This window comes from Oncorhynchus nerka, linkage group LG19, assembly GCF_034236695.1.
Source record: "Oncorhynchus nerka isolate Pitt River linkage group LG19, Oner_Uvic_2.0, whole genome shotgun sequence".
Lineage (NCBI taxonomy): Eukaryota > Metazoa > Chordata > Actinopteri > Salmoniformes > Salmonidae > Oncorhynchus > Oncorhynchus nerka.
The window spans coordinates 43,000,391-43,022,552 of NC_088414.1; the positions used below are offsets into that span (position 1 = coordinate 43,000,391).

At 42.0% G+C, this 22,162-nt stretch overlaps 1 protein-coding gene across 1 annotated transcript in view; it reads left to right on the top strand.

Annotated features, from left to right (window-relative positions):
- Positions 1–722: 722 nt before the first annotated feature.
- Positions 723–22,162, top strand: part of ufm1 (ubiquitin-fold modifier 1) — a 44,447-nt gene continuing 23,007 nt past the window's right edge. The window contains exons 1-5 of the mRNA XM_065004960.1: positions 723–829; positions 932–988; positions 1,684–1,741; positions 9,078–9,117; positions 10,362–10,394. Of these exons, the coding sequence (XP_064861032.1) occupies positions 828–829; positions 932–988; positions 1,684–1,741; positions 9,078–9,117; positions 10,362–10,394 (190 nt within the window). The 5' untranslated portion in view covers positions 723–827. The remainder of the gene's footprint in view (positions 830–931; positions 989–1,683; positions 1,742–9,077; positions 9,118–10,361; positions 10,395–22,162) is intronic.

The following is a 22,162-nucleotide window of genomic DNA, read 5'->3' on the forward strand; positions in this document are numbered from 1 at the left end:
CAAACCTCAGCACATTGTAGAGGAAAAGATCAATTAATCAATAACCTAAAAAATGAATGAGAGCAAGGGAATGTACAGCACCTTCTGAAAGTATTCTCACCACTTAAGGGGGTATAGTGTGTAACAGGCCAGTGACACAACATCTCAATCTAATCTATTTTAAATTCAGGCTGTTAACAACAAAATGTGGAAAAGGTTAAGGGGGTGTGAATACTTTATGAATGCACTGTATATTCTGACCTTACAAATGCATGAGATGACTTTATACATGCATGAGATGACTTTATACATGCATGAGAGCAAGGCAACATACTTTCTGCAAATCACTGCATACTTTACTTCTAGTGTAATGTCATGGAAAAAAGTTATCGCGACCCTACATTCTGCAAATCACTGCACACTTTACTTCTAGTGTAATGTCATGGAAAAACAGTTATCGCTACCCTACATTTTCTGTATATAGTGATGGTATATTAATAGTTGATTCTTCAAGCAAATACATCATCAGTCACTTGGGCTTTGTAGTTCTGCAAATGTACAAATAGGTGTGCGCATGTGGTCGTATGTTACGGTAAATTGACAAGCACTCTGTCAAAGACGCCTATCTTTTAATAGCACAACTTTTTCTGTTTTGTTATTTGTTTCAAGACTGTACTATTCAATAAATTAATGGAACACCATTTTTTAAGTATTTCTATTAAAAAAAACATTTAACTCATTCGGCGAGGCTGCTAAAACCTTATCGAACTGATGACGTGTCCACGGAGTCCTTCTGACTTCCGGGTCTACGTTAACGGTGTGGAGTAGAGACCACAGTCACCAAGAAAATGTAAGTTTACCTCTCATTCTGTCCTATAATACACATTTAATAAATTACTATTATTTAGCAAAAAAGCAGTGTGATGATAACTGTGTTTGTTTCCTCCTTCAGGTCTAAAGTCACGTTTAAAATCACTCTGACGTCGGATCCCCGGCTCCCCTACAAAGTGTAAGTGACAGATCAGCATTAACGTTAGCTAAAAACATCAATGAATACTGATGCTTACCGTCACACCCATGCATGTAGCTTGTTCAGCTAGCTGTGATCTTCATTATATTCGTCTGCAGCTAGCTAAGTATTGAAGCTATCTAGCTACTAGTAGAAGCTAATTGCAAGATGCTAGCTGGCTAGCTGCTACCTCTTGGAAGCATGTTGTTCCCTTGAACCATAACACAGCTGTCACTGGCCAGCAAAGTTAGCTAGCGTGCCAATTCACTATGACGGTAGTCAGTTTTGCCGATGCGTTCGTTGTTGCCATTAGCACTGTCATTTGCTTAGGATCTTGGCATAACATAAACCTCTTGCAATGTGTTTGCAGACGTTTCCAAATAACGTTTAATTACAACATTGCTAACTAACTAGCCTATGTGTTCCAGGCTTTCAGCCAGTTTACCACACGTCACCACTTACCTCGATGACTGGCTGTTTTTGCACTTTATGAAATGTGACGTCGTAGTTGAACAATCAACACAGAACTTGGACTCTGCAGCGCCGCAGCAAATTGGCCCATGAAGCCTTTCCTTACTGATTACAGGAGGAAGATAAAGGAGAGGGAGAGGAAAGGAAATATTGAAAGGGGGTCGTTCCATGGAGAGCAGAGAGTTGGAGTGATGTATAAAATAGATGTGTATTTCTTGTTTCAGACTCAGCGTCCCAGAGAGCACGCCGTTTACAGCCGTGTTGAAGTTTGCAGCGGAGGAGGTTAGTTCATCTCATACTGGGTGTTGCAACAACAAAAAATACTAGTAGTTGGCTATAATACAACAAGTCAAGCGAAAGCATTTTTAAGGGGTCACAACCCACTTTACAAGATGTAGCCCCCCCCCCCAAAAAAAGAGGAACAATAGCACAGAGTATGGATATGAGGATTGAGTCTCTCTTCAGTCTCCTTTCATACATGTATGGATGTGAGGGATGAGTCTCCTCAGTCACTCATACATGTATGGATGAGTCTCCTCAGTCACTCATACATGTATGGATGAGTCTCCTCAGTCACTCATACATGTATGGATGTGAGGGTTGAGTCTCTCTTCAGTCTCTTATACATGTATAGATTGATAGGGTTGAGTCTCTCTTCAGTCTCTTATACATGTATGGATGTGAGGGTTGAGTCTCCTCAGTCTCTCATACATGTATGGCATAGCAATGATATAATACTAGAGTTGGCTACAGCACTTAGGCGTTGCTGTAGGCTTTGCCTACAGTATGGAGTCCTCCTCTGTTGCAAGGCAACTATCAAAGATTAGATACAGCACCTCTAGTAAGGGTAAGGCTAGAGTCTCTCCTCAGTCTCCTCTCTTACATGTATGACATGGCAACAATACACGATATACCATATAGATAGCAGGCTTGAGCATTTCCTCTTTGTTTAGCCTGGTCCCACCCTGCCTGCTTCCGTAGCTGGGACTGTCATTCCACATGATATTAAGTCAATAACCTATTTCTAGTAGATGGTAAGCATCGTTTATAATACCGATCAGACCTCCTTGAATCAATGGATTCCTTTCCTTTTAATATTTAGATTTATGAATGCAACCTATTACAATAATCATCATCCAAATAATGGACAGAGTGAATTAGCCTAGAGATTAAATGAGGCAGAAGGGTAATGCTTTGAGGGTAGCAGTAATTCATTTGTATCTTTCCTACCCTCCCTCTTCAACCCATTGTCCATTCCCAGCTACATAATGCGTTTCTCTTTCTCTCCTCATTCTCCTGCTCATCTGTGATTGATTTAGGATGCCCGTGCTGCTCTGTGCTCGCTTAGCCATCCTTATCTCCCTGACTTCAGACCAGTGGCATCTCCTCTGTCTCTCTGTGTGACAATAACAGGGGCATTCTCTTGAGATGTGTTCCTCTATAACCCCATAGAAAACACATGAGGCTCCTCATGATTCAAGCAGACATGAGTGATGGCTGTTTCTGCTGCTCTATGCTTTGTCCTCTTTATGCAAAGTAGAATCCTCACAGAGACAATTATGTTCTTAGAATGTTGAGGCTGATTTTGATGGTTGACAGCAGAGGAGTTTTCTTTGCTCTTCTGCGAACAAAATCTCAATTATTAGTGTTTTTGCCTTCAGGCTGTTTCTTATAGATAGCGGAATCTTTCATTAATGATTAGCTTCCCCTCCCTTCCCCCTTGATGACTTTTGTGTGTGTCTCCCCCCCTGTGTGTGTGTGTGTGTGTGTGTGCCACCACAGTTTCCTTTTAGGAAAATGTAGGGCCGGACATTTGACTGGAAACATTTTAATGGATCAGACATTTGAGAAATGTACTGTACCCATATGCATTAGGTGTGTAACCTGATTTAGGGTGTCCACCCACTGTGATCAGAATGATATAAATTACATCTAGATGAAGGTAATTCGTCTTAACAGAACATTCAAGTCGAGGATGCAACGGCGTGTGGTCCTTAACGAATTCCGATTAAACGCACTTTGAAGATGTTTTAGAAAAACTATCAACATTTACTTTTCCACAGCCAACAAGTTGAGTATAACGAACAGCAAAACCACTCAACTATGTCAGTCTACTAATTCCTCCATGCTAGAAAGTTGACCTATTCTGTTTTGTCAGCTTGTCATTCTGTGCGGAAAAATCTATTGCCTATTCCAAACTGACTCTGGGACAGTTGCAGGATGAAAGATCCCAAAATCATTCAACCAGTACATAAAAAAAAAAAAAACTTTTTATAAACTATTATTTCTTCACATTATAAGCACTGCAATGCGCACATGGCATTGGGGTACGCGCAAATGTTTGTTCCATAATGTAATTAGCCGGAAAACAGAGTTGTTACAAGTACATTGCAAATGAGAGCTGTTTCATGTGACAGAGATGAACATATCCATTCCACATTTAGAAAGGGGGGAGATGTAAAGATGCATCAACTAGCATGGGATGCTAATATGACAAGGGTTATCAACAACTAGCATGGGATGCTAATATGACAAGGGTTATCAACAACTAGCATGGGATGCTAATATGACAAATGGTTATCAACAACTAGCATGGGATGCTAATATGACAAGGGTTATCAACAACTAGCATGGGATGCTAATATGACTAGGGTTATCAACAACTAGCATGGGATGCTGATATGACTAGGGTTATCAACAACTAGCATGGGATGCTAATATGAACAGGATTATCAACAACTAGCATGGGATGCTAATATGACTAGGATTATCAACAACTAGCATGGGATGCTAATATGACTAGGATTATCAACAACTAGCATGGGATGCTAATATGACTAGGGTAATGAACAACTAGCATGGGATGCTAATATGACTAGGATTATCATCAACTAGCATGGGATGCTAATATGACTAGGGTAATGAACAACTAGCATGGGATGCTAATATGACTAGGATTATCAACAACTAGCATGGGATGCTAATATGACTAGGATTATCATCAACTAGCATGGGATGCTAATATGACTCGGGTTATCATCAACTAGCATGGGATGCTAATATGCCTAGGATTATCAACAACTAGCATGGGATGCTAATATGACTAGGGTTTTGAAAACCAATAGAACAATAGATAATAGGACATGAGAGAAAAAGGCTACTAGTTTCAATGGCATATGGAGGTCTTTATAAAATAATTGACTCCACGTTTATAGAAACAGATTTTGTCTAGGCTACTTTGAAGCAAGGTAAGACTTGCCTTATAATACGAAGTGAAATGTTCAGGTTTCACATCACATCGTACGTTGTGACAGCCCACTTCAATGACCAGTTTTATAAGTAAAAATAGTGTTGTTTTTTTTTTCTTTCAATCATGGCCGTCAGAACTGTTTTTAACACGCAATTAGAATTTAGAATTGTTGCACAATTTATTCAAGCTTCTAAAAGCATGTTTCACGCCAGCAGCAACAGGAACTGCAGCAGCAACAGGAACTGCAGCAGCAGCTCTCACACAGTCTGACATATTTTCATCTTAAACTCTGTATCGGTATGCTTTACCCTTTTTATAAAGAAGAATCATAACAACTAACGAAAAATACACACACCACTTTAATTTCCACCAAATTATGTAAATTAACCCGTAGACCGATATGCATGACCGACTGGTATTTTCATCAATAAATAATAATAAATCATTTTTAAGCATTATTTTTTGCAATGGACTTGGTGCGTCCTTTTGTTTTATTTACCAAAACTTCGCTAGAAAACAAAACCCGAAGTGCCCAGTTAGGAGAACTCAAATAGAACAGATTAGACATTCCTCTGGAACATTCAGCGTTTTTCACAGTTTTGACATTTTATTAGGACAAATCCTTTAATCTCTACTGCGGTTACAGAGCGTGAAGATGGTCCTCCGTCACTTTCTCTCTGTATCGAAGCTCAGCAGCCTCCCTGATAACTAGTGATGCGCGGGGTTGACTCATGACCAGCAGGCCCTGCGGTTATATCCGCAAGACGGGCAGGTTTAGGGTTGAATAATGGGAAAATAATGCATAAAAAATACGTCAATGTGCAATTCATATCTATAGGCTACATGTGAGGTTTTTCTTTCATAATTTGTATCTGTTGTAGCACATTGCTTTAGTTTTAGGTCTAACTGTAGGCAACACATACACAGCAAATCATTTTGGGAACATTTTACATCAATCCACTGAGGCAAAAAGGGACAATTTCAGACATTTTACATTTAAGTCATTTAGCAGACGCTCTTATCCAGAGCGACTTACAAATTGGTGCATTCACCTTATGACATCCAGTGGAACAGTAGTGCATCTAAATCTTTTAAGGGGGGGGGGGGGGTGAGAGGGATTACTTTAGACTTTTTAATTCAGTAAGAAAATGGGAAAAAAAAACATGTGAAATGTAGAGTTGAAAATAAAGACTAGGGAGGGCCAGAACAGTAGTCTAATGTTTGGGAAAGATTTGGTGAAAGTAGTGAAACTGGTTGATTGCAGTGTGCCGGCTCTATTCTGTATAATGATGTGTGAGGCGCTATACAAATTCCACAGTCACATGACAGGGGACTTCAAAATGGCCCGTCAAGGGAACTATACTGTTCAGATGTGTTAAATGTAATAGTAGCCTGTCTGGACACTGACTGTAGATCTATAACCTCTTACATAGCCAATTTACTATTAGCTCCTGCTCTATACTATTAAGCATTTCTTGCAGTAAAATGATACACCGAATGTACATTTTGACTCAGGAATAGGAGTGGAGAACTGATTTCTTTCAGCATCTTGTGAGAATGACTGCGTGGTTAGGGACCGTCTGTAAAGGTGCTGTCTTTATCAGCATCGTAAAAGCTGATTAGTACTTCAACCACACAAAATATGCATCCAAGCCGAACTGAAATCATATAAAAAAAAATATGTTGGGTCTTTTGAACAGCTTTTAATTTCCTTTTAAAAACCTTTCAAACTGATCTCACTTAAACATTTTTGCACAGGAAATCTTTCCCATTCTTTTTAGTTATTGCATTTTATTCCCCCCCGGTCCCTAAACATCTTTGCTGTGAGAGAAGTAGAGATGAATGAGAACACATTTTTACCAATGTCAACTAGATTGAAGTGTTACTTCTATAGATTTATGACATTATTCTGGTGAGCAAGGATTTGTTTAGTCCTCTGGGGTAACATAGAACAGATAGAAGAGAGGCTGCATGTATCTAATTATAGACAAGCTGACTAACAAATAGCCTACCAAAATGTGGGACATTATAAGCAGAAACATCAGACGATCTAAAAAGGAAATCTTTACACCATCTCATCACACATGCACTGCCACAACTCTGTATGTGTATGTCTCTCTCTCCCTGTGAGCCCAACTCCCCTCTCTCCCTGTGACCCCAACTCCCCTCTCTCCCTGTGACCCCAACTCCCCTCTCTCCCTGTGACCCCAACTCCCTCTCTCCCTGTGACCCCAACTCCCCCTCTCTCCCTGTGACCCCAACTCCCCTCTCTCCCTGTGACCCCAACTCCCCTCTCTCCCTGTGACCCCAACTCCCCTCTCTCCCTGTGACCCCAACTCCCCTCTCTCCCTGTGACCCCCTCCCTCTCTCCCTGTGACCCCAACTCCCTCTCTCCCTGTGACCCCAACTCCCTCTCTCCCTGTGACCCCAACTGACCCCAACCCTCTCTCCCTGTGACCCCAACTCCCTCTCTCCCTGTGACCCCAACTCCCCTCTCTCCCTGTGACCCCAACTCCCCTCTCTCCCTGTGACCCCAACTCCCCTCTCTCCCTGTGACCCCAACTCCCCTCTCTCCCTGTGACCCCAACTCCCCTCTCTCCCTGTGACCCCAACTCCCCTCTCTCCCTGTGACCCCAACTCCCCTCTCTCCCTGTGACCCCAACTCCCCTCTCTCCCTGTGACCCCAACTCCCCTCTCTCCCTGTGACCCCAACTCCCTCTCCCCTGTGACCCCAACTCCCCTCTCTCCCTGTAACTCCCCTCTCTCCCTGTGACCCCAACTCCCCTCTCTCCCTGTGACCCCAACTCCCCTCTCTCCCTGTGACCCCAACTCCCCTCTCTCCCTGTGACCCCAACTCCCCTCTCTCCCTGTGACCCCAACTCCCCTCTCTCCCTGTGACCCCAACTCCCTCTCTCCCTGTGACCCCAACTCCCTCTCCCTGTGACCCCAAGACCCCCTCTCTCCCTGTGACCCCAACTCCCCTCTCTCCCTGTGACCCCAACTCCCCTCTCTCCCTGTGGGCCCAACTCCCCTCTCTCCCTGTGGGCCCAACTCCCCTCTCTCCCCGTGCCCAAGTCCCCCTCTCCCCGTGGGCCCAAGTCCCCTCTCTCCCCGTGGGCCCAAGTCCCCTCTCTCCCCGTGGGCCCAAGTCCCCTCTCTCCCCTGGGCCCAAGTGGCCCAAGTCCCCTCTCTCCCCGTGGGCCCAAGTCCCCTCTCTCCCCGTGGGCCCAAGTCCCCTCTCTCCCCGTGGGCCCAAGTCCCCTCTCCCCGTGGGCCCAAGTCCCTCTCTCCCCCCAAGTGGGCCCAAGTCCCTCTCTCCCCCGTGGGCCCAAGTCCCTCTCTCCCCGTGGGCCCAAGTCCCCTCTCTCCCCGTGGGCCCAAGTCCCCTCTCTCCCCGTGGGCCCAAGTCCCCGTGGGCCCAAGTCCCCTCTCTCCGTGGGCCCAAGTCCCCTCTCCCCTCTCCCCGTGGGCCCAAGTCCCCGTGGGCCCAAGTCCCCCTCTCCCCGTGGGCCCAAGTCCCCTCTCTCCCCGTGGGCCCAAGTCCCCTCTCTCCCCGTGGGCCCAAGTCCCCTCTCTCCCCGTGGGCCCAAGTCCCCTCTCTCCCGTGGGCCCAAGTCCCCTCTCTCCCCGTGGGCCCAAGTCCCCTCTCCCCGTGGGCCCAAGTCCCCTCTCTCCCGTGGGCCCAAGTCCCCTCTCTCCCCGTGGGCCCAAGTCCCCTCTCTCCCGTGGGCCCAAGTCCCCTCTCTCCCCGTGGGCCCAAGTCCCCTCTCTCCCCGTGGCCCAAGTCCCAAGTCTCTCCCCGTGGGCCCAAGTCCCCTCTCTCCCCGTGGGCCCAAGTCCCCTCTCTCCCCGTGGGCCCAAGTCCCCTCTCTCCCCGTGGGCCCAAGTCCCCTCTCTCCCCGTGGGCCCAAGTCCCCTCTCTCCCCGTGGGCCCAAGTCCCCTCTCTCCCCCGTGGGCCCAAGTCCCCTCTCCCCGTGGGCCCAAGTCCCCTCTCTCCCCGTGGGCCCAAGTCCCCTCTCTCCCCGTGGGCCCAAGTCCCCTCTCTCCCCGTGGGCCCAAGTCCCCTCTCTCCCTGTGAGCCTGTAAACCCAAGTCCCCTCTCACCTGGCTGTCCTTCCGGGGGTTTTCAAACCTCTTCACAAGGACCCGTAGACATTTCACACATTTGTTGTAGCCCTGAAATAGTTCACCTGATTCACCTTAGTCATGAGGTTGAGGATGAGTTGACAAGTTGAATCAGGTGGGCTCGGTCTGGAATAGATCAAATGCATGGAACGGTTGGGGGTCACAGAGGAGAGGTCTGAACACCCCTGGACTACTGAGAGGCAGGTGTATAGCATGATCATTCTGTCTGTTTCCTCTCACAGTTCAAAGTACCAGCAGCCACCAGTGCCATCATTACTAACGGTGAGTCTGTTACATTGTGTCAGTATAATTAGAAACAACAGGTGATTCTGTTACATTGTGTCGGTCTTATTAGAAACAGGTGATTCTGTTGCATTGTGTCAGTGGGTCCCATAATGCCTGGCGAAAACCAAACACTGCCTTCCACATTAAGAACCTCATACCAACGGTCAAGCATGGTGGTGGTGGTAGTGTGATGGTTTGGGGATGCTTTGCTGCCTCAGGACCTGGACGACTTGCCTTAATAGAACGAACCATGGAATTCTGCTCTATTAGGTAATTCTAAAGGAGAATGTCAGGCCTTAAGGCCCTAACTCCCTATCCATCTATGAGCTGAAGCTGAAACACAGCTGGGTCATGCAGCAAGACAATGATCTAAAACACACAATCAAGTCTACATGAAAATGGTTCAAAATAAACAAATTTGAAGTTCTGGATTGGCCTAATCAAAGTCTAGACCTAATCCCAATTGAGATGTTGTGGCAGGACTTGAAACGAGCAGTTCAGGCTTGAAAACCCACAATTGTCGCTGAGTTAAAGCAGTTATGCATGGAAGAGGGGGCCTGAATTCCTCCACAGCGAAGTGAGAGACTGATCAACAACTACAGGAAGTGGTTGGTTGGAGTCATTGCAGTTAAAGGTGGACTGATCACTAACTACAGGAAGTGGTTGGTTGGAGTCATTGCAGTTAAAGGTGGACTGATCACTAACTACAGGAAGTGGTTGGTTGGAGTCATTGCAGTTAAAGGTGGACTGATCACTAACTACAGGAAGTGGTTGGTTGCAGTCATTGCAGCTAAAGGTGGCACAACCAGTTATTGAGTGTAAAGGGGCGATCATTTTGTTCACACAGGGGATTTGGGTGTTTGTAAACTTGGGTTACCTTTAATCTAAAATGTGGTTTTGGTTGAAGATCTGATAACATTCAGGATCAATAATATGTAAAAGTAGAGACAATCAGAAAAAGGGGGGGGCTGTGCTTTTTCTGTATCTGTAATATCTCTGACAAAAAAAAAGGTCCTTGAAAAAGATGTCTGTCTATGTAACACATACTGTTAAATGTGGTTGTTTTTGTTGTTGTCTAGTGCAGCAGCGTTACCATGTGACAGTCTTACTCATCAACCCCCCCTCTCTCTCAACCACTCTTTTTTGCATGTTTTAATTCTTAGTTTTATTTATTCATGTTTTGGTGTTTTATTCATTCATGTATTGCTATTTATGCTAATCCCTGTTCTCTCTCATGACAGACGGTATCGGCATCAACCCAGCTCAGACAGCAGGTGAGTCTTCCGTCTTCTCGTCCACACTGATGACGACAATAACTTGATTTATAAAACTGTTTGTTACAAGGTGGGATTAAAATGGTTTTAATTGTAATTTTTTTGGTCAACAATCTACACATAACTTTAATGTCAAAGTGGAAGAAAAATCCTAACTTTTTTTTTTATATAAAAGATTTATGAAAAATTAAACACTAATATATTTTTTAATTACATAAGTATTCAACCCCAAGTCAATACATGTTACAATCACCTTAGGCAGCGATTACAGCTGAGAGTCTTTCTGGGTAAGTGTCTAAGAGCTTTGTACACTTGGATTGTACAATATTGTTTTTGTAATTCTTCAAGCTCTGTCAAGTTGGTTGTTTTAAATGTTTTATTTAACTTTTATTTAGACTGGGAGTCAATGCTGAGACCAAGGTGTCTTTATTTAGACAGGGAGTCGATGCTGAGACCAAGGTGTCTTTATTTAGACAGGGAGTCGATGCTGAGACCAAGGTGTCTTTATTTAGACAGGGAGTCGATGCTGAGACCAAGGTGTCTTTATTTAGACAGGGAGTCGATGCTGAGACCAAGGTGTCTTTATTTAGACAGGGAGTCGATGCTGAGACCAAGGTCTCTTTATTTAGACAGGGAGTCAATACTGAGACCAAGGTGTCTTTATTTAGACAGGGAGTCGATGCTGAGACCAAGGTGTCTTTATTTAGACAGGGAGTCGATGCTGAGACCAAGGTGTCTTTATTTAGACAGGGAGTCGATGCTGAGACCAAGGTGTCTTTATTTAGACAGGGAGTCGATGCTGAGACCAAGGTCTCTTTATTTAGACAGGGAGTCAATACTGAGACCAAGGTGTCTTTATTTAGACAGGGAGTCAATGCTGAGACCAAGGTCTCTTTATTTAGACAGGGAGTCGATGCTGAGACCAAGGTGTCTTTTCCAGATTAGCCCTGTGAAGCGCCACAATACACATCAAAATACCATAAATACATTCATACACACATTTAAATACACGTTATTATACACAATACACGGAAAGCAAAACACAGACATAAAACAGACACATTCTTCAGTAAAACGTTTCCCTGACAACCATCTGAAATGCCCTAGAGTCACCAATTCCTCCAATGTTAAAGTGCATTGCGCAGAGAAACGAAAGGCTTATATCTACCTAACTTTCTAGACACCAAAGGTGTCTCCAGAGTTAACCAACCCTGTGAGTCGGAAGCTTGTGGAGCAGGGCTTTGTAAACAAAACAAAATAGTGCAATGATGTGACTTCAGAGGTCCAGCCAACCTTTTGGTAAAGAATACAGTGATGAGTAATTAAAAGTTGACCAACACCTGCATTGCTTGCTGTTTGGGGGTTTTAGGCTGGGTTTCTGTACAGCGCTTTGTGACATCAGCTGATGTAAGAAGGGCTTTATAAATACATTTGATTTGATTGATTTCCTTTGATAAAGCAAAGGGTGCTATGAAAAATGGCATCCAGGTGTTTAAGAGTAGAAGCAGCTGCACTTTGGCGTTTAGTATCACCATAATTGAGAACTGGTAGAAAGGTTGACTGCGCAATCTGCTTCCTGCTGACAACAGAGACGATCTGTTTCTGTAAAAAAAAAAAAATCCCACTTTTAAAATCTTAGTTTCAAGCTTAGTCGTATGTTTAATTTTTTTTTTTCTTTTTTTTCGATAAATCATTGTCAATCCAAATACCGAGATGTAAGTATTCAGGGAATCGTTCGATTTCTAGAACTATCTGATGAGTGAAGATGTCATCCATCTGAGACACGTTTTAAATCAGTAAGGACTTCGTGCACAACTGCAGCCAGGTCAGCAGTTGGGGAAATTGCGTACATAATAGTATTATTTACATATAGATGAAATGTGTTTTTTTTTTTTCAGATTGACCAATAGCATTCATATAAATAGTGAAATGAACAGGTCCGAGTATCGTCCCCTGCGGAACACCTTTTATGTACTTCAAGACATGTGGACTCATCCCAATCAATCACGATGGCCTGAGTTCTGTCACTAAGATAACCATGAACAGGTGTCAGCGCTCAGACCTAGATCATTAACAACTAAAGTGGTTGCTGTAATAGTGCTATGCCCAGGACTAGACCCTGATTGGATGTCCAGGCCTAAACCCTGATTTGGTTTGCATTCATTTCTCAGATTTAAAAAAAATTGCAAAGTTGTACATTTTTACCAGGATTCTAGAATCTTTGCTGGACAAGGAAGCCTTGAAATGATTCGATGGTGATTTAAGATCACTACTATCCCTGTCCTTGTGGAGTGGCAGCACAACAGCTCATTTCCATATTTTTTTAAATATTTCCTGATAACAATATAAAAAATTTTAAAAAATAACGAAAAAGTGTGTTATTGAGCCAACCATGGTGGGCGCTGAACACCAGGATCCAATTGGTCGGCCCTTCTGCATTTCTCGTTGTCTATTGTTAGCAAAGCGTCAAGGGCTTATTTTTTTCTTCTGTGAATAGCCTAAAATCAAAGCCTTGACTATAATTTATCTTATCATTCAGCAAGTTTTCCGTATCCAGCCCAATATCCATTGTGAATAAACTTAGAAATGATTTGAAATAGAGCCTGCTGAAATAATAATAATAAATAATGATAAGAAAAAATTAAATGGTAATTAAATGCATCAGTGATGGCATATTTTTTTTGTGTAATGAGGCTTGTGTCGGAATTAATTTGTTGTGTCAGAGAGGAAGAAGTAGAACACATTATTTATTTTTTTCTTCTAGAATTTAGCCGGGTTCTCATTACAATCCGAAAGAGAGTTTACGTAATAATCTGATTTAGCCTTTCTGATTTTCGTTTCACACAATTATTCCTCAGTTGCTTCAAAGCTTGCCAGTCTGGGACTAAGCCTGTGTTCCTGGCCTTGACCCAAGCATCATCTCTTTTTATGAATGACTTCTGATAATTCCGGAGTGTACCAGGCATTCAATGGATCCACAATAGCATCGAAGACATCTCCAAAATGGCTAAAATACAATCAAGGTCACTAAAGTAAAGATCATGAAGAAAAAAAGCCTCTTCACTGATGTGTTTAAAGTCCCACTTTTTAAAATGAGTTTATAAAAATATATGTTTTTACCTTTTATTTAACTAGGCAAGTCAGTTATGAACAAATTCTTATTTTCAACGACGGCCTACCGGGGAACAGTGGGTTAACTGCCTTGTTCAGGGGCAGAATTACATATTTGTACCTTGTCAGCTCGGGGATTCGATCTTGCAACCTTTCGGTTACTAGTCCAACGTTCCAACCACTAGGCTACCCTGTCGCCCCTCTTTGTGATGACACAAGGCTCAGAATTGTGTATTCTCACATCTCTAACACAAACAGCTGGGCAATGGTCAATAATATATTGGGCGAAGACACCAGTAGAAACACGTTTCAATAGTGTATTCGTTAAAATAAGATCAATCAGTTGGCTTTGAGGAAGTAAGCTCCAAATGTTTCAAATGCGTCAACAACGTCCTTTTTAAAGTAACAAGGAGTCTCCAACTCAAAACTGTGTTCAATAGGCAGTAGCCCTGTCTGTTGGTTGATATTGATAGCGTTGGTACGGCTATAAGATAGCATAGAACTGCCCCATTTTGGTCTATCCCTAGTAGTAATATAGGAAGGAAAATACATTTAAATTATACTGAACAACAACAAAAAATGCTAAGGTTTTACTGAGTTACAGTTCATATAAGGAAATCCAGTCAATTGAAAATAATTAATTAGGCCCTAATCTATCGATTTTCCATTACTGGCAATACAGATAAATATTTTGGTCACAGATACCTTTAAAAAAATAAAATAGTTGGGTCCATATCTGGTGTGACCAGAATTTGCCTCATGCAGACATCTCCTTTGCATAGAGATGATCGGGCTGTTGATTGGCCTGTGGAATGTTGTCCCATTCCTTTTTGTGAAGTTGGAGGATATTGGCGGGAACTGGAACACCCTGTCGTACACGTTGATCCAGAGCATCCCAAACATGCTCAATGGGTGACATGTTTGGTGAGTATGCAGGCCATGGAAGAACTGGGACATTTTCAGCTTCAAGGAAATTTTTACAAATCCTTGCGACATCAGCCGTGCATTATCATGCTGAAATGATGTCGCTGGATGAATGGCATGACAATGGGCCTCAGGATCTTGTCACGGTATCTCTGCGCATTCAAAATGCCATCGATAAAATGCAACTGTGTTTGTTGTCTATAGCTTACAGTAAGCATAGCCCATACACCTATATGTTTTGATAAGGTTTGTATCAACTAAATTGGCCAAGTAACTCTACAATCGGTGTAGAGCCTAACTGGCGCACATAGGCTGCACGGCACGTGAGTTTCAAGTTTGGGGAAGATCATTTTCACCGTCAAAATACACTTTTATAAGAAAGCGTTACATGTATAATCACATTTGTGGTACACTTTTGGGAAGAGTGTTTTCTCGCTAATTGATTGCATTTTGAAACATTAATCTGCCGTGTGTGTGCACATCGCTGTTTATGGAATTCACGGCTCGACTGAGGGACCTTACAATTATCTGTGTGTGTGGTGTACAGAGATGAGGTAGGCATTCAAAAATCATGTTAAACACATTTTTACTCCTGAAACTTATTTAGGCCATAAAAGGGGTTGAATACATTTCTCAAAAACATTTCAGGTTTTCATAAAAAATATATATATATATTTTGACATAATGGGGTATTGTATTATCAATATTTTAATAGAGGACTGTGGTAGATACCAGATCGTTATTTTAATAGAGGACTGGTAGATACCAGATCGTTATTTTAATAGAGGACTGTGGTGGATACCAGATCGTTATTTTAATAGAGGACTGTGGTGGATACCAGATCGTTATTTTAATAGAGGACTGTGGTAGATACCAGATCGTTATTTTAATAGAGGACTGTGGTGGATACCAGATCGTTATTTTAATAGAGGACTGTGGTAGATACCTTATGTAGATACCAGATCGTTATTTTAATAGAGGACTGTGGTGGATACCTTATGTAGATACCAGATCGTTATTTTAATAGAGGACTGTGGTGGATACCTTATGTAGATACCAGATCGTTATTTTAATAGAGGACTGTGGTAGATACCAGATCGTTATTTTAATAGAGGACTGTGGTAGATACCAGATCGTTATTTTAATAGAGGACTGTGGTGGATACCTTATGTAGATACCAGATCGTTATTTTAATAGAGGACTGTGGTGGATACCTTATGTAGATACCAGATCGTTATTTTAATAGAGGACTGTGGTGGATACCTTATGTAGATACCAGATCGTTATTTTAATAGAGGACTGTGGTGGATACCAGATCGTTATTTTAATAGAGGACTGTGGTGGATGCCAGATCGTTATTTTAATAGAGGACTGTGGTGGATACCAGATCGTTATTTTAATAGAGGACTGTGGTGGATACCAGATCGTTATTTTAATAGAGGACTGTGGTGGATACCAGATCGTTATTTTAATAGAGGACTGTGGTGGATACCAGATCGTTATTTTAATAGAGGACTGTGGTAGATACCAGATCGTTATTTTAATAGAGGACTGTGGTAGATACCAGATCGTTATTTTAATAGAGGACTGTGGTGGATACCTTATGTAGATACCAGATCGTTATTTTAATAGAGGACTGTGGTGGATACCTTATGTAGATACCAGATCGTTATTTTAATAGAGGACTGTGGTAGATACCAGATCGTTATTTTAATAGAGGACTGTGGTAGATACCAGATCGTTATTTTAATAGAGGACTGTGGTGGATACCTTATGTAGATACCAGATCGTTATTTTAATAGAGGACTGTGGTGGATACCTTATGTAGATACCAGATCGTTATTTTAATAGAGGACTGTGGTGGATACCTTATGTAGATACCAGATCGTTATTTTAATAGAGGACTGTGGTGGATACCAGATCGTTATTTTAATAGAGGACTGTGGTGGATGCCAGATCGTTATTTTAATAGAGGACTGTGGTAGATACCAGATCGTTATTTTAATAGAGGACTGTGGTGGATGCCAGATCGTTATTTTAATAGAGGACTGTGGTGGATACCTTATGTAGATACCAGATCGTTATTTTAATAGAGGACTGTGGTGGATACCAGATCGTTATTTTAATAGAGGACTGTGGTGGATACCAGATCGTTATTTTAATAGAGGACTGTGGTAGATACCAGATCGTTATTTTAATAGAGGACTGTGGTGGATACCAGATCGTTATTTTAATAGAGGACTGTGGTGGATACCAGATCGTTATTTTAATAGAGGACTGTGGGTGGATACCAGATCGTTATTTTAATAGAGGACTGTGGTGGTGTAGATACCAGATCGTTATTTTAATAGAGGACTGTGGTGGATACCTTATGTAGATACCAGATCGTTATTTTAATAGAGGACTGTGGTGGATAGATACCAGATCGTTATTTTAATAGAGGACTGTGGTAGATACCAGATCGTTATTTTAATAGAGGACTGTGGTAGATACCAGATCGTTATTTTAATAGAGGACTGTGGTGGATACCTTATGTAGATACCAGATCGTTATTTTAATAGAGGACTGTGGTGGATACCTTATGTAGATACCAGATCGTTATTTTAATAGAGGACTGTGGTGGATACCTTATGTAGATACCAGATCGTTATTTTAATAGAGGACTGTGGTGGATACCAGATCGTTATTTTAATAGAGGACTGTGGTGGATGCCAGATCGTTATTTTAATAGAGGACTGTGGTGGATGCCAGATCGTTATTTTAATAGAGGACTGTGGTGGATACCAGATCGTTATTTTAATAGAGGACTGTGGTGGATACCAGATCGTTATTTTAATAGAGGACTGTGGTAGATACCAGATCGTTATTTTAATAGAGGACTGTGGTGGATACCAGATCGTTATTTTAATAGAGGACTGTGGTGGATACCAGATCGTTATTTTAATAGAGGACTGTGGTAGATACCTTATGTAGATACCAGATCGTTATTTTAATAGAGGACTGTGGTGGATACCAGATCGTTATTTTAATAGAGGACTGTGGTGGATACCAGATCGTTATTTTAATAGAGGACTGTGGTAGATACCAGATCGTTATTTTAATAGAGGACTGTGGTGGATACCAGATCGTTATTTTAATAGAGGACTGTGGTAGATACCTTATGTAGATACCAGATCGTTATTTTAATAGAGGACTGTGGTGGATACCTTATGTAGATACCAGATCGTTATTTTAATAGAGGACTGTGGTGGATACCTTATGTAGATACCAGATCGTTATTTTAATAGAGGACTGTGGTAGATACCAGATCGTTATTTTAATAGAGGACTGTGGTAGATACCAGATCGTTATTTTAATAGAGGACTGTGGTGGATACCTTATGTAGATACCAGATCGTTATTTTAATAGAGGACTGTGGTGGATACCTTATGTAGATACCAGATCGTTATTTTAATAGAGGACTGTGGTGATACCAGATCGTTATTTTAATAGAGGACTGTGGTGGATGCCAGATCGTTATTTTAATAGAGGACTGTGGTAGATACCTTAGATCATACCAGATCGTTATTTTAATAGAGGACTGTGGTGGATGCCAGATCGTTATTTTAATAGAGGACTGTGGTAGATACCAGATCGTTATTTTAATAGAGGACTGTGGTGGATACCAGATCGTTATTTTAATAGAGGACTGTGGTGGATACCAGATCGTTATTTTAATAGAGGACTGTGGTGGATACCTTATGTAGATACCAGATCGTTATTTTAATAGAGGACTGTGGTGGATACCAGACCAGATCGTTATTTTAATAGAGGACTGTGGTGGATACCAGATCGTTATTTTAATAGAGGACTGTGGTGGATACCAGATCGTTATTTTAATAGAGGACTGTGGTGGATACCAGATCGTTATTTTAATAGAGGACTGTGGTGGATACCAGATCGTTATTTTAATAGAGGACTGTGGTGGATACCAGATCGTTATTTTAATAGAGGACTGTGGTAGATACCAGATCGTTATTTTAATAGAGGACTGTGGTGGATACCAGATCGTTATTTTAATAGAGGACTGTGGTGGATACCAGATCGTTATTTTAATAGAGGACTGTGGTGGATACCAGATCGTTATTTTAATAGAGGACTGTGGTGGATACCAGATCGTTATTTTAATAGAGGACTGTGGTGGATACCAGATCGTTATTTTAATAGAGGACTGTGGTAGATACCAGATCGTTATTTTAATAGAGGACTGTGGTGGATACCAGATCGTTATTTTAATAGAGGACTGTGGTGGATACCAGATCGTTATTTTAATAGAGGACTGTGGTGGATACCAGATCGTTATTTTAATAGAGGACTGTGGTGGATACCAGATCGTTATTTTAATAGAGGACTGTGGTAGATACCAGATCGTTATTTTAATAGAGGACTGTGGTGGATACCAGATCGTTATTTTAATAGAGGTGGTGGATACCAGATCGTTATTTTAATAGAGGACTGTGGTGGATACCTTATGTAGATACCAGATCGTTATTTTAATAGAGGACTGTGGTGGATACCTTATGTAGATACCAGATCGTTATTTTAATAGAGGACTGTGGTAGATACCAGATCGTTATTTTAATAGAGGACTGTGGTAGATACCAGATCGTTATTTTAATAGAGGACTGTGGTGGATACCAGATCGTTATTTTAATAGAGGACTGTGGTGGATACCAGATCGTTATTTTAATAGAGGACTGTGGTAGATGTAGATACCAGATCGTTATTTTAATAGAGGACTGTGGTGGATGCCAGATCGTTATTTTAATAGAGGACTGTGGTGGATACCAGATCGTTATTTTAATAGAGGACTGTGGTGGATACCAGATCGTTATTTTAATAGAGGACTGTGGTAGATACCTTATGTAGATACCAGATCGTTATTTTAATAGAGGACTGTGGTGGATACCAGATCGTTATTTTAATAGAGGACTGTGGTGGATGCCAGATCGTTATTTTAATAGAGGACTGTGGTAGATACCAGATCGTTATTTTAATAGAGGACTGTGGTAGATACCAGATCGTTATTTTAATAGAGGACTGTGGTAGATACCAGATCGTTATTTTAATAGAGGACTGTGGTAGATACCAGATCGTTATTTTAATAGAGGACTGTGGTGGATGCCAGATCGTTATTTTAATAGAGGACTGTGGTAGATACCAGATCGTTATTTTAATAGAGGACTGTGGTGGATACCAGATCGTTATTTTAATAGAGGACTGTGGTAGATACCAGATCGTTATTTTAATAGAGGACTGTGGTGGATACCAGATCGTTATTTTAATAGAGGACTGTGGTGGATGCCAGTTTTTCTTACTGACGAGCCCTTAACCAACAGTGCAGTTTCAAGAAAATAAAGTTAGTTGAGGTAATTTGTACATGTTGGTACCGAGGCTTTGTCAATATCAAATGTAATTATTTTTTACATGCGACGAAGACAGCAGGTGTCGACTACTGTACTCTCTGCTGACAGACCATCACCATTTCTATTGTCAGTCCATCATGTGGGGTGATGGACATATAAGGAACATAACATGTGCAGTATAAAGGATTGGAAGCATTTTATACCATCACGGTAAGGTCGACACCTGCTGTCTTCGTCGCATGTAAAGAAATAACATTTGATATTGACAAAGCCTCGGTACCAACATAAGGTATCGGCCACAGTCCTCTATTAAAATAACGATCGGGTATCTACATAAGGTATCCACCACAGTCCTCTATTAAAATAGCATACCCCCTCAATATACAGCATACGCCTAACAGTGACTAATGGGGTACAGTGACTAATGGGGTACAGGGCAGTCTTGGTAATATGTACATGTAGGTAGGGGTACAGTGACTATGGGGGTACAGGTTAGTCTGGGTAATATGTAGATGAAGGTAGGGGTACAGTGACTATAGGGGTACAGGTTAGTCTGGGTAATATGTACATGTAGGTAGGGGTACAGTGACTATGGGGGTACAGAGCAGTCTGGGTAATATGTACATGTAGGTAGGGGTACAGTGACTATGGGGGTACAGGTTAGTCTGGGTAATATGTACATGTAGGTAGGGGTACAGTGACTAATGGGGGTACAGGGCAGTCTGGGTAATATGTAGATGAAGGTAGGGGTAAAGTGACTGCACAGATAAGAAACAGCAAGTAGCAGCAGTGTAAAAACTACGGTCGTGGTGGTGGGGGGTCAATGCACATAGTCCGGACTGTGGTTGATAACCTTCTGTTGATACCAGATCATTATGTAAATAGAGGACTGTGGTTGATGCCATCTGTTGATACCAGGGTCATTATGTAAATATTGATAATAACAGAATAGACCCAGCTTGTATGTAAATGTGGTTTATTATATTTCTTCATGGATATTGATGTGATGCTCCAAGGAGGCATACTAACACGTTATTATGTGAGTATGAAGTCCAGTCTTACCCTAACCAGATCTTTTGCATCGCAAATGACGACACACTATTCCCTATATATGGTGCACTACTTTCGATCAGAGCCCTATGAGCAGTGATCAGAAGTAGTGCACTATATAGGGAATAGGGTGCTATTTTGGGACACAGTGTTGTCATAATAATGAATAGTGTTATTTTAGTTACAACCTATTCCTGGTTGTATTATTCTCGATCTATGCTAATATTTTTCTAATCTCAAATCTCATTCGTCTCTGCTCTGTTTTTATAGAGTACCACAGTGAATCAAATCAAATCAAATTTTATTTGTCACATACACATGGTTAGCAGATGTTAATGCGAGTGTAGCAAAATGCTTGTGCTTCTAGTTCCGACAATGCAGTAATAACCAACAAGTAATCAAGCTAACAGTTCCAAAACTACTACCTCATATGAATGAGTGATGGTACAGAACGGCGTAGGCAAGATACAGTAGATGGTATTGAGTGCAGTATATACATATGAGATGAGTATGTAAACAAAGTGGCATAGTTAAAGTGGCTAGTGATACATGTATTACATAAAGATGCAGTAGATGATATAGAGTACAGTATATACGTATACATATGAGATGAATAATGTAGGGGATGTAAACATTATATTAGGTAGCATTGTTTAAAGTGGCTAGTGATATATTTTAGATGGCCTTGAGAGAAGCTGTTTTTCAGTCTCTCGGTCCCAGCTTTGATGCACCTGTACTGACCTCGCCTTCTGGATGATAGCGGGGTGAACAGGCAGTGGCTCGGGTGGTTGTTGTCCTTGATGATCTTCATGGCCTTCCTGTGACATCTGGTGGTGTAGGTGTCCTGGAGGGCAGGTAGTTTGCCCCCAGTGATGCGTTGTGCAGACCTCACTACCCTCTGGAGAGCCTTACGGTTGTGGGCGGAGCAGTTGCTGTACCAGGCGGTGATAGAAGTCTGTAGAAGTTTGTGAGTGCTTTTGGTGACAAACCGAATTTCTTCAGCCTCCTGAGGTTGAAGAGGCGCTGCTGCGCCTTCTTCACGATGCTATCTGTGTGGGTGGACAAATTCAGTTTGTCTGTGATGTATACGCCGAGGAACTTAAAACTTACTACCCTCTCCACTACTGTTCCATCGATGTGGATAGGGGGGTGTTCCCTCTGCTGTTTCCTGAAGTCCACAATCATCTCCTTAGTTTAGTTGACGTTGAGTGTGAGGTTATTTTCCTGACACCACACTCCGAGGGCCCTCACCTCCTCCCTGTAGGCCGTCTCGTCGTT